We start from the raw sequence: 12,493 nt of genomic DNA on the forward strand, positions 1-12,493 counted from the left end.
AGAACTAGGCCAGATCACAGCCCATATGGGGATGATCTTGACGTCATTACCAGGACGTCCATTTTCGTGGGCAGGGTTTATGTTGGTTGGCCAGATCCGACTAGTCATGGTTTGACTTGTTCTAGCCCCGACCGAGACGCCACTGATTGGTCCAGGTCCTGACCATGCTTGCTGGGTAGAGATAGCCTGCACCTTTGACCCTATAGCCCACAGATGGGCTACAGGTGCAGACAATTTGTTTTTATATTTGGCAGCTTAGGACATATACCCACAGACTGGTCTTTAGAGGATTTAACAACTTGGGATCCTTTGTGCCCATATAGGGAATTCCGTGTCATCTATATCAAAAGCAAAGAAAAACAAGGGGGGGGGAGGGGGATCTTTTTTACAGGCATTTACAGTTGTATGAATTAAAGTACATTCAAAAGTTAACCCTAAACCTGTGTCTCAGACAAGGCAGTCTCTTGACTGGTGCTGGCTAGGTTTGTGGAAGAGTTGGTCCGAGGCAGCTCTTCAGTGAAAGGGTTCTCCGGAACCATGAACAACATGTACAAGTACAACAGCGGGTTCAGGCAGCTGTTGATAGTTACCAGGCAGGTGGCTATGGGCCCCCCGATCATGATCACATAAAACAGTGTAACACTCTTCTCTATCAAAGGTGTGGATTTCACCCACAACACAACCAGTTCCACGATGTGAACGGGGGCCCAGCACAGGACAAATGCAGTGATAACAGCCGCTATGGTTTTGAAGTGTCGACCTGATTGGCTGACCAGTGAGCGATTCCTCTTGAGCCGGGAGACGATGACAGAATAGCAGGAGACGATGACGGTGAAAGGGACCACGAATCCCATGAAGAACTGAGTGAAGACCATGGCCGCAAATCGAGACATCCACGACTGATTAGTGGCGGGCCATGGCAGTCCATAGGTGGGAAAGCATATGATGACGTCCTCTTCATCCTCCTCATAGTGCATTGTGTCCGTCATCGCAGGGACGCTGAGAGCCATGGCCAGCACCCAGACACCCAGACTCACACAGGCCGCCTTTCTGGCGCTGCGGCGTTTCTGGGCCCACACTGGCCACACCACACATACACATCTGTCAACGCTGATGACCATCAGGATGTAGACGCTGGCGTACAAGCTGATGGGGAGGAAAATAAAGCTCATTTTGCACGTAAATGTTCCAAAGGGCCAGTGGCCGTCCAGAGCTGTTTCTGTGATGGTCAGCGGCAGGAACGCTGCGACGCGGAAGTCGGCCACAGCGAGGCTGAGACACGAAACGGTGCTGACGGTTTGTTTCATTTTGAAGCCCGTCACCCAGATGACAAAACCGTTCCCCAGCACGCCGAGCACAAAGACCAGGCTGTAAACGGTGCAGGACATGATCTTGAGAGATTTCCTGAGTTCCCTCAGTTCGGCATATTCAGCGGCATATTCATTGTAGTCAGAGCTTGTAGTGTAGTTTCCAGCATTTGTGTTCATATTATACTCCATCGTCCTAAAACATACAATAACAAAACAAAAGCCATTTACCACACCATGTATTATAATCCTTTAAGGAGTCAGTAATACCATACCATTTATTATGTCATAAATACTAGGCATGTAACGGTTATCAAAACTCACAGCAATAGTATCATAACAAATCCAATACATAATTTATGTATCACAATATTGCACAATCTAACAAATACTATTGAAAAGACCGTGACTAAAATGTAATCTAAAAAGCACACACGCATGCACGCATGTTGAAAGAACACACTATGTCGCGGAGCCCTTTAAAACGCCAAGATTAACTGTATTCCATTTATGCAATAAATGGTTAAATCTGCTTATTGTATATTCCATTTTGCAATAAATGGTAAATGACTTGACGTGAATGTTTCTGACTGAACTGTACCTACGGGGTGGCAACTAGGGTGGCATTTCATTGACTTAAAGGAGCTGTCAACTTCTTCATTGTAGGGCCGACACTTTGTTTACATCCTAGTCTATAGGCTAGAATGTAAACAAAGTGTCGGTCTGACTATGGCCAAAATGATTATTTAAGCATTATTTTACGCTTTTTTGGTCATTTTTGAATAGAAACACATAGATATGAAGCTTATTATTTTTTTTATAAAATATTTTCAAAACATTATTTTTATTTTAGCATCCGTTTTTCAAGAAAAAGTTGACTATAGCTCCTTTAATGGCAAGATGGCCACCGTGTTTTTAGTTTTTTTAGTTTATGGTTTATTTTTATGGTCTATTGCTTGCTCAGGGTGGGACAATGACGGGTCCAGGCATGTGCACACATACTGTAGACATCAAAGGGGGCTTGAGCCCCTGCCCTTTTATCCATCTGTAAAAAGTGCCCTCTCCAGACCATGAATGCTGTTTTTACTATGGTGAAAGAAATGCAAATGCCCTCTTTCCATGTCATACCTGAAGGCAGCATTCAAGAGAATTGCCTTGTCCAAACTCTCCTGAACTTGAATGCAGCATCTTATGTTGAACGAATTGCCCTCTCTGTGTAGAAATCCATGCCGTTATGCCACATCTCCAGTATTGACTTGATCATTCTATAGTTCAGTGTGGTATATCAAGCAACGAAAATAGCCGACCTCCAAGCTCACAACGCGTCAGCGCGACGCATTGTGAGCTTGGAGGTCGGCTTTTTGATATTCTCACCCAAAAATTAGAGTAGCCATTCTAGCCAATTATTTTACCCCTTTTTTGCCCCAATGTAATCGTTATACCAATTGATTCCTCCCAGTCCCCACACACATTTCTGTGTCACTGCTGTTGTATCCTACACCTGCCAGTGAGGAGCCCCCACCAGGAGGACGTAGAGCCTTCGCCCTACTCCTCCCGCCCAACACTCTCTGCTACCAAAAGGCCCTTTTAGAAATGTCAGCCCCTGCCTCTCTAACGTTCTCTGCACGTCCCTGATCGGGTCTCTCTTCTACATGTAAAGTGTCTTGAGAGAACTCGTTGTTTGACACTTTAAATACAAATCTAATTGAATTGTGGGGTCTCGTCTGGCATTAGTTAGATGCGTATTAATGTATTTTGACACAAGCCTCTTTCTTTTATTGCAAGTATGAACACAGAGCACAACTCTTGTTTACCTTCCATAGCAGCGGACGCTGTCAACTGAAGAGGCTGAACTACAATTCAAAATCAGGAATCTTCAGGATAGAAAACAACACTCCTTGTTTTCATTGGAATGTTTCATTTTGAACCAAGTTGCATTTATGTTATAGGCTTAATTTGAACCTTGATTTATTTTGACAACCAGTGGGTTGCTATTAGAATGGTTTCATCTGAACCTTCTATATCATAGACCAGTGGAGGTGGAGTTGCTATTAGAACCTTGACGTGGACCTTTGAAGAAAGATAATAAAATAACAACCGTGTCAAAACCATGGGGAGGTTGCATTTGTTTATTTATTATTAAAAACGAGTTCAGACATAGAATACATTTTAGTTGTTCACAAAATGACTAAACCACAAAACATCTACTGAGTGTATAAGTATAAAAAATGACTCTCTGTCTGTCTGGCATCTGTCTGTCACCTGTCTGGCATTTCAAAGAAGCCCCTCAGTTTGGCCTTCTAACCTTCACAGTCACAGTGACGAGTCACAGTAACGAGGTGTTATTGTTGCCTCAGCTGATTTCATTGTTTTCTCCACTGTTTGTTTCCTGTCGTCTTCACAGACAGTGGTGGAAAAGGTACTCAGAAACCATTCATTTACTTGAGTAAAAGTACAAAAGTAATGCCTTTAAAATATACTTAATGTACCAAAAGTAAAAGTTCCCAATAAATACCAACCCTTGCCACCTGGAATGGATCCTTCATACCATCGTACCCCATGCCTGTAATTGCCTTAAAACATGTGTGGGCAAGGTCTGATTCTTTAATACAAAAACGCAATATAAAAGATCCAATCATCGCCAAATAAGCCATGCCAATATAGGGAACTCTGTGTCACAAAAAGGAAGAATATCAAAGAAAAGAGTGTTTTTAAAACTCTAACTTTAACATATCATTTTAGCCTATACTGTATGTTAATTAATAGGAAAAAAAAAAAAAACATTTACAGCTGTTTGAATTAAAGTACATTCAGATAACCCTAGACCTCTAGTATCTCAGACAAGGCAGTCTCTTGACTGGTGATGGCAAGGTTTGTGGAAGAGTTGGTTCGAGGCAGCTCTTCAGTGAAAGAGTTCTTCAGCAACTTAAGGACGGACACTTTACGAACTTCATTCCTGAAATCCTTACCCATGAACACATACAACAGTGGGTTCAGGCAGCTGTTGAGAAATGCCAGGCAGGTGGCTATGGGCACCCCGATGATGATCACATACTCAGTGGACACACTGTCCTCTGCCACTATGAATTTCACCCACAGCACAATCTGTTCCATGATGTGAAAGGGGGCCCAGCACAGGAAAAACGCAACGATAACAGCCACTATGATATTGAAGTGGTGAGCTGACTGTTTGGCTGGCGAGTGCTTCCTCTTGAGCCGGTAGATGATGACAGAATAGCAGGAGACGATGACGGTGAAAGGGATCACGAACGCCATGAAGAACTGAGTGAAGACCATGGCCACAAGTCGAGACGTCCACAATGGATTGTTTCTATCATCGAGTGCAAAGGTGGGTAAGCATATGATGACGTCCTCATCCGGCGCTATGTCCATAAAGAAGACGTAAGGGGAGCTGAGAGCCAAGGCCAGAACCCAGACACCCAGACTCACCCAAGATGCGTTTCTGACACTCCGGTGGTCCTGTGCCCACACTGGCCAAACCACACGTACACATCTGTCAACACTGATGACCATCAGAATGTAGACGCTGGCGTACATGTTGAGGGAGAGAAAAATAAAGTTCATTTTGCACATGAATTGACCAAAGGGCCAGTGGTCGTTCAGAGCTGTTTCTGTGATGGTCAGCGGCAGGAACGCAGTGAAGAGGAAGTCGGCCACAGCCAGGTTGAGGTACCAAACAGTGTTGATGGTTTTCTTCATTTTGAAGCCTGTCACCCAGATGACAACACCGTTCCCCAACACACCGAGCACAAAGATCAGACTGTAAACGGTGCAGGACATGATCCTGAGGGAATTCTTGAGTTCAGCATGTTCATCCATGGAGTCAGGACCGTTTCCACCAGATATATCCATCTTTATACTGTGATAGATAGCAGTTGTGTTCATACTCTCCATTGTCCTAAAACATAAGATAACAAAACAAAGGTTTATTTATCACACCATGTATTATTAGCATGGTTGCTATAGGCAACACACTATAGTTCTATAGGTCAGAGATTAATGCCAGCTAAAGTGAACGTTTAAGTAAAATAAAAAATAAAGAAAAGACTGAAATCTGTAGGACATAACTTCAATAGTGGAGAGGCGCTCTTCTTGATTCAGTGATTACAAAACTAATTTCACAAGTTATCTGACTAGAAAAGTGCCTCGACCAGGCCTGGTTAAATACTAAGGGCCTGCACATTTTGGAAGTCAGTTATAGCCAATCGGAATTGAATCTGATCAATTGACTCCAGAGAGAAAAAGGCCTAAAAAATGTCTTTCAACTACATGAAGATCCACGCGACATGGCATTCAAAGGGTGTGCAGATCTTTAATTTGGTCAGATCATGAATCCACTTCCTAAATCAAATGCCCCTTCCTGTGTACACCTCCTGTTCCACGCCCCCATTTAACCGGAAATATCCAGCGTAAAACCAACTTCACTGTCCTGAGAACATTTAACGTCTCAGGACCAAAGAAGGCTATAAAGTGTTAGGATGCTTGACCACCTTCCCCTTTGCTCTGATGCCCAAGGTGGCCTTCTCAAAAAGGCCACTCTACTTATCACTTTATACTTATCAAGGACACCATTATCTTAATATATTATAATAATTAAAGTTTGGTTGGCTGGCTGCCATCGGGCAGTTTCACGTTTCACCTAATGCAAAGACTCACCCCATTGTTCTTGCAGCTGCATTGCAAACAACTTGAGGCATGCACACAACAATCATGTATACACAATACACAATACACCGCTGATTTTACACTTATGCAGATAAGCTGCAAAACTGAGATGTGCTCATTTCATGAGCCTTTGTTAGCTTGGTTTATACAGGCTAATTGTTTCCCCCTATTTCCAATCAATGTGATAATCAAGTAAACTAGCTCTTGGCTTTAGTTTGCCCTAATCCAGGTGTCCAGTTACCATTTCAGTGGCCTTGCGGTTAGAGTGTCAGCCCTGAGACTGGGAGGTCGTGGTTCAATCCCCGGCCGGGTCATACCAAGCCGAGTGCCTCCCTGCTTGGCACTCAGCATCAAAGCCTTCAAAGGTTGGATTTGGGGTAAGTCCCTGCGACATATAGCGTCATGTACATCAAGCTACCTCCTGCTACAGAAACAGGAGAGGCTCCTGCTCTATATGGGCCTCATGGCTCAGCAAGGCTTACTGTCAGATAAAATGGGCAAAAAAACAACATTTCTTATCTCTGACGGATTAATTACAGACCCCAGTGTGGTAGTGGAGGCTGTTCTCACCCGCCAGCGAGTGGACATTAGGCTACAGGAAGACACATCTAGACGGGTTCTGCTTAATATGAAACAGACTGAGGCCAAACAACATTGGCGTGGACTTGGACTGCGGGGAAAGCTGTGTTGATTCCACTGATCATTCTATTTCACATGCTACAGTTCCATATGTACAGGAATGCTGTTATTCTGTTGCTGTTATGTTATCTAGAATCCATTGCACATATAACAAACGGATGCAGTGCATAATAAAATTTATACATTGCTCGTCAGGACCGCATTGTCGACATAGTGTCCGATGCAACTCTAAAATGTATGCCATAAGTGCAGCAATGCATCAACACTCAAGAGTATTACCGCATTGGTTTGGTTGTGCTTGTGAGGTCTTTGCTGGCATCCCAAATACACCAGATGTTGTTTTTGTTGCCACCACTCCCAGGGAGGTCCTGATTCTGGAGGTGGGCTGTGTTTTCAATCAGTACTTCTTGGACCAGGCTTTCCAAGATAAGAAGCCTGGGCCGTGGACATAAATTGACCACGAGTGTCCTAACAATAACAATAGCTGGCATGACAAAGAGCAAAGCCTAAACAACTCGCTAAATATTGCTCTGTTTCAGCAGTTATAGGCAGTTTGTCTGTGTGGAGGAGAAGGTCTCCTTAGGTGTCTATGAACTATAAACCTGTTAAATTTGTTTCCCTGTTAAATTAATTGTTGTAGATTCAAATGTGTGCGTGTGCGCGCGCGCGCGTGCGTGTGTGTGGTTGGTATTACCCTCGTAACCCACCCCCCTTCCCAAATGTGATTACTGGAAGGGGGGGGGGGGGGGTGGTTTACAACTCTTACGAGCACTCTGGTGTTGCCCTTCCCGCCCAGCGTTCCTCCACTGACATAAACCTGAGAGCTACAAGACCTAAGAGTAGATAAGTAAATCCTTATTTGGTCGGATAAGAGTTTGAAAACGTACACATTGTGTGATCCAGCGTCAGACAATACAGGCACATTTAGAAGATACAGGGTTATTTTATGACCATTATTTGAATTTGAATACATTATTCTGAGAGGTATAAAGGAGCTATAGTCAACTTTTTCATTGTAGGGCCGACACTTTGTTTACATCCTAGTCTATAGACTAGAATGTAAACAAAGTGTCGGTCTGACAATGACCAAAATGATTATTTTATCATTATTTTACACTTTTTGTGGTCATTTTTGAATAGAAACACATATATGAAGCTTATATTTTTATAAAATATTTTCGAAACATTATTTTTATTTTAGCATCCGTTTTTTAAGAAAAAGTTGACTATAGCTCCTTTAAGCAGTTGCACGCCACAAATGTGTAACATCAATATCTCAAGACATATCAGACAGTACTGTCTAGACCAGGGTTCCCCAATTAGTTTTCCCCACGGGCCGAATTATGTCTAGGGTACCAAGCTGAGGGCCACAACATTGCAGGGGGCGACGGTGGCGTTCCCGCTACTCCAGCGACAGTTCAGATATCGTCGTTGTCAGGTGAAAATCTTGTATGTCCAAAACCGTTCGTTTTGCATTTATCATTTTAAAGATTATTTAAACTAGTGAAAACAGCTGATCTACAAGCACACAACGCCTCGCACCGCGAGGCGTTGTGTGCTTGTAGATCTGCTGTTTTCACTACTTTTGTGCGACGGCCTTGTATGATTTGGGAAAGAGCGTACAAATTTGGAGATACAAGATTTCCACCCGACAACGACGATATACTAGTGTTGTTGCTGCTCTTATACCACCATTATTACTGGGATTGGTGTGGGCCAGACAGTAGCCCACCGCGGGCCGCAAATGGCCTGCGGGCCACCTATTGGGGAAACCTGGTCTAGACAATTCTCCAATATAGTGTATATTTCCTATTTGGGTTCTCTGCCGAATGATAAAAATGTGAGACTCAGGTCGAGACTTCTCTTCACTAAGCATGCGAGAGGCAGGTAACAGGGCCAACAGGACGAATGCCGCCGCACATCTCTTGGTTCGACAACAGTCATTTATACTCAGTCTTAACGTGGGTTACTTACTATGCACTCGCACATTATGTATTCATGTGTTTTGGGCATGCACTGAGTTAGGTGTGTGTACTGATGGTAGCCTTTAGGTGTACGTAAGTAAGCGGGGGTGGGTTGGTATGCATTGTGCGTGCGCGTGTGCGTGTGTGCATGCGTGCGTGCGTGTGCGCGTGCGTGTGTCTGTGTCTGTGTGTGTGTGTGTGTGTGTGTGTGTGTGTGTGTGTGTGTGTGTCTGGTTCTCTTGTTGGTGAGTAAGGGTGTGGGCCTGTGGGGTCACAGTTCAATTAGCCCGGAGCCTGGTTGTGAGGCAGTTTGCCAGAGGGTCAGATATCTTCAGGAATGTATCCTGTGGTAGTTTAGTATTGTCTCCTCCAGCCCATGGCCGTGGCTGGTGAGGTCTCGGCTTCCAGAGAGTGCGTGCGTAATGGCTAATAATGTATAATAAGATGCCACGATCTAGCAAGTGATTCAAGTGATTTTTAACAATTTGATTATACAAATATCTATCAATAAGTAATTACACATTACTCAACTCCCCCAAATGTACTCACAATTTCAACGATACAGTACAGCCAGGGTAGAATATGAATATAAACCCATGCAGATCCCCCCCCCCCCCCCCCACCCCCAACCTTTTAATTCCAAGTAAATCAAAGTCTCACCTGTGTTGTTGGGCTGAGATCTAAGCAGACGCCTGAAGACACTCAGTGCAACTGGCCAGTATATCAACTCGTCTGCTCCTGTAGGACCTGACGCGTCCATGCAAGAAAGAAAGAATGTGTGTGTGTATGCCTGTGCATGCGTGTGTGTGTGTGTGCGCGTGCGTGTGTGTGTGTGTGTGTGTGCGTGTGTGTGTGGTGAAAGAGCACACTGTGGCCCCTCCCACCGAACAATTCACTAGTCACAGTACTCATAATAGTCTTGCGTCACCAGACTGTTGTCTCCCACAGTCTGCAAACGCTCCCCTCATGCAGTCTGGGAGATGGAAGTTGTGATCATGAGTATCCGGCATGAGAAGCGACAAAGCGTGACGTGAAGCCTCCTCCCCACTTCCGTTCATCCTAATACCATCAAAGCATAAATAGCTTGCTGGTAATTAGAAATTATTGCGACCGTTAGGTCGCAGTTACTATGAAAACCTCTACCGGCTCAGTCCCTCTGTCAGTCAGTCCCTCCATCTGTCCGTCACGTCACACGTTTGGCCCTATACTCTTATCTCCGGCACCGTTGCCCCTATCCATGCCAAACTTTGCACACACACTCCTTGGCTGGCAAACCACAACCTCCGCCCCTGATTTCTCACATGCCCCTCTTCTAGCGCCACCATGAGGCCGATCTTTGCAAAACACATTTTTGGACCGGCTCCTACAGATTTTGGCCTAAAATCACACCAAGCGGTACACAGCATCTCTACAGTCATGTCATCAACATGGATCTGTCCCATTTCCCATATTCCCTCCTGATTGGCTACCATTGCCTTCTAAAGTTTGTGTATGCGACCTGACGGTCACTTATCTCCCGATTAGGGAGTCTTACTGGTTTCTAATACACAGCAAGCTAAATACCTCTAAAATTGGGAAAATAGCAGATCTACATGCTCACAACGCCTCGCGATGCGAGGCATTGTGAGCATGTAGATCTGCTATTTTCACAATTTCTGCCTCTATATATTTGACAATTTGGACAATGTTTAATTTGCCATTTTAGAGGTATTAAAAAGTCCTTAAATTGGCACTTTAGAAATGTGAAGATAACCTCTATACACTTAAACTTTATGTTGCTTTGTTTACTGTTGAGTGAGAAAACAATGTTTCACATTAAGTTAATCACCTGGGGACCCCCCAAAATAATTGGGGGGGGGGGGTCGTGTGTGATGTGATGATGTCATCAAACGATAAAGTCGACTTCAACTCAACTTTTTACTGAATCGAGTCGACTTACAAAAATCACAAGTCGTTAATGCCCTACCGGATACTCATGATCACAACTTTCGTCTCCCAGACTGCATGACGGGAGCTTTTGTAAATTCACCCTTTGTCAGCCTTCTGTGTTGTGCAAAGTTTGGCATTGATAGGGCCAACGGTGGCAGAGATATGACTAGGGCAAAAGTGTGTGACGTGACGTGACGTGACAGACTGACAGACAGACTGACAGCCGGTGGAGCAATTCATAGTGACTGCGACCTGACGGTTGCAATTATATATTTAAAATATATTTTTAACGGAAATGCCAGCTTCTCTTACTCGGATTTCGGGAGCTGTAGTTCCAGACGCTAGGTAGCATTCGGAGATTGTGGAATAGTTGTCTGGCTACACGAGACTACACTTATAATGTGGTTTAATGTATTTCAAAACAAGCATGTTTCTTTAATGTCGCAAATATGAAAATGTAGAGCAACAGACACTGGCACTGCCAACTGATCAGTGAGCCTGAACTGCAGTTCAAATCAGGATACACAACAACACTCCTTATTTTCTTGGGAATGTTTCATTCGAACCGTGTCGTTATTTTATAAACAGTGGAAGTTACTTGTTATGGTTTAATTTGAACCTTGTATTTATCTTATAGTCCAGTGGAAGTGAGATCCACTGGACAACAGTCCATGCTGACCCAGCTGATTTCATTGTTTGCTCCTCTGTTTCTGTCTTTCTTGTAGTCTTCTCTTCACAGACAGTGGGCTATAACAGGCTAAAAGTAAAAGCACTCATTATGCAGAATGTCCCAGGCCTTTGGCTTTTCACAAGGTATATGTATACAATGTATCTCTCTCTCTCTCTCTCTCTCTCTCTCTCTCTCTCTCTCTCTCTCTCTCTCTCTCTCTCTCTCTCTCACTTTGCCCTCCTGGCCCCCAAACTGTTGAAAAAAGTCCCCATCGCAATTAGAATTGCAGACTCACCTCACCTCTTCAGACGGTTAGACAGCTGTGACTCAGCAGGGAGTACTATGATCCGTGTCTGTCCACATGCCAAATTGGGCAAGACACTGAACCCCGCATTACCTCCAATAAGATGCTGGTATCAACTGTTTGCTGCTATATTTTCAATGTAAGAATGAATGGACCATTGTAAACGCTTTGAGTTTGCAACTATGCAAACTATAATTTGTTTTATGCAATTTGACTTGCATACAACAATCCACTTCAATGCCGGTTATCAACTATTAAATGAGTCTATATACATTTATAAAGTATCTTATCTGATAGGCACCACTCCAGAGGTCACTGATAAAACACATTGCATCATGTGTGAATATGGACCTACAGTTGACTGTTTCACCGTTACATTATACTATAAGCATAAAACATTTGAGTACATACGGTCGGATGGAGGAATTTTGCAGCTATAATACTTGAATGGTAAATATTAATTGGTATTAATTGTAGTCCAGTTATTTTCCCCTTCTAAAACCATTAACATACAGCAAGCAGCCTTTTAGAATGTATGTAGGCCTACATTTTGTTTTTCTTTGGGGCCATATGTTGCCCATGTGTGGCTTACAGCCAAAAGGTTTTAATAGTTTTTTTTTCTCCCTTCTCGGCAGCTGTCAGAGCAATAAATGAGGACATGGACTGACTCATTGTATCAGACAGGCCCCTTTCCTATACAAAACCATTGTAAACCATTGTAACTTCAAACCTCATCACCAAAGCTACAACCATAAGGCTACAACCAGTAGCCTATTGTATCATCATTGCAGATTTTCATTAGGGTATTCTTTTCCTTCTATTTTTCCTTTAATATACAATTATATTCGAATGTTAGCACAAAATGTGCAACATTCCGCTGCTTGTGCTTGTAGGCCTATTAGTTAGTGGCAAATAAAACCTTGATTCTAAAACATGAACAGGTTGCAGTACTCAAGACCAACAGTGGGAGGCAGAAATACCCATCGCAGCGGAA

The 12,493-nt window shown here is 43.6% G+C and overlaps 2 protein-coding genes across 2 annotated transcripts; both read right to left on the reverse strand.

Annotated features, from left to right (window-relative positions):
- Window positions 1-434: 434 nt before the first annotated feature.
- Window positions 435-1,499, reverse strand: LOC308292828 (chemerin-like receptor 1; the record flags this gene model as incomplete). The annotated part of the gene is made up of 1 exon (XM_080735250.1): window positions 435-1,499. The coding sequence occupies one exon, from the start codon at window positions 1,497-1,499 to the stop codon at window positions 435-437; it is 1,065 nt and encodes a 354-aa protein (XP_080591376.1).
- Window positions 1,500-4,127: 2,628 nt separating this feature from the next.
- LOC308292829 (chemerin-like receptor 1) lies at window positions 4,128-5,180 on the reverse strand (the record flags this gene model as incomplete). The annotated part of the gene is made up of 1 exon (XM_080735251.1): window positions 4,128-5,180. One exon carries the CDS (start codon window positions 5,178-5,180, stop codon window positions 4,128-4,130), a length of 1,053 nt encoding a protein of 350 aa, XP_080591377.1.
- Window positions 5,181-12,493: the final 7,313 nt, after the last annotated feature.

Source organism: Nannobrachium achirus, assembly GCF_963921795.1.
Source record: "Nannobrachium achirus genome assembly, chromosome: 10".
Lineage (NCBI taxonomy): Eukaryota > Metazoa > Chordata > Actinopteri > Myctophiformes > Myctophidae > Nannobrachium > Nannobrachium achirus.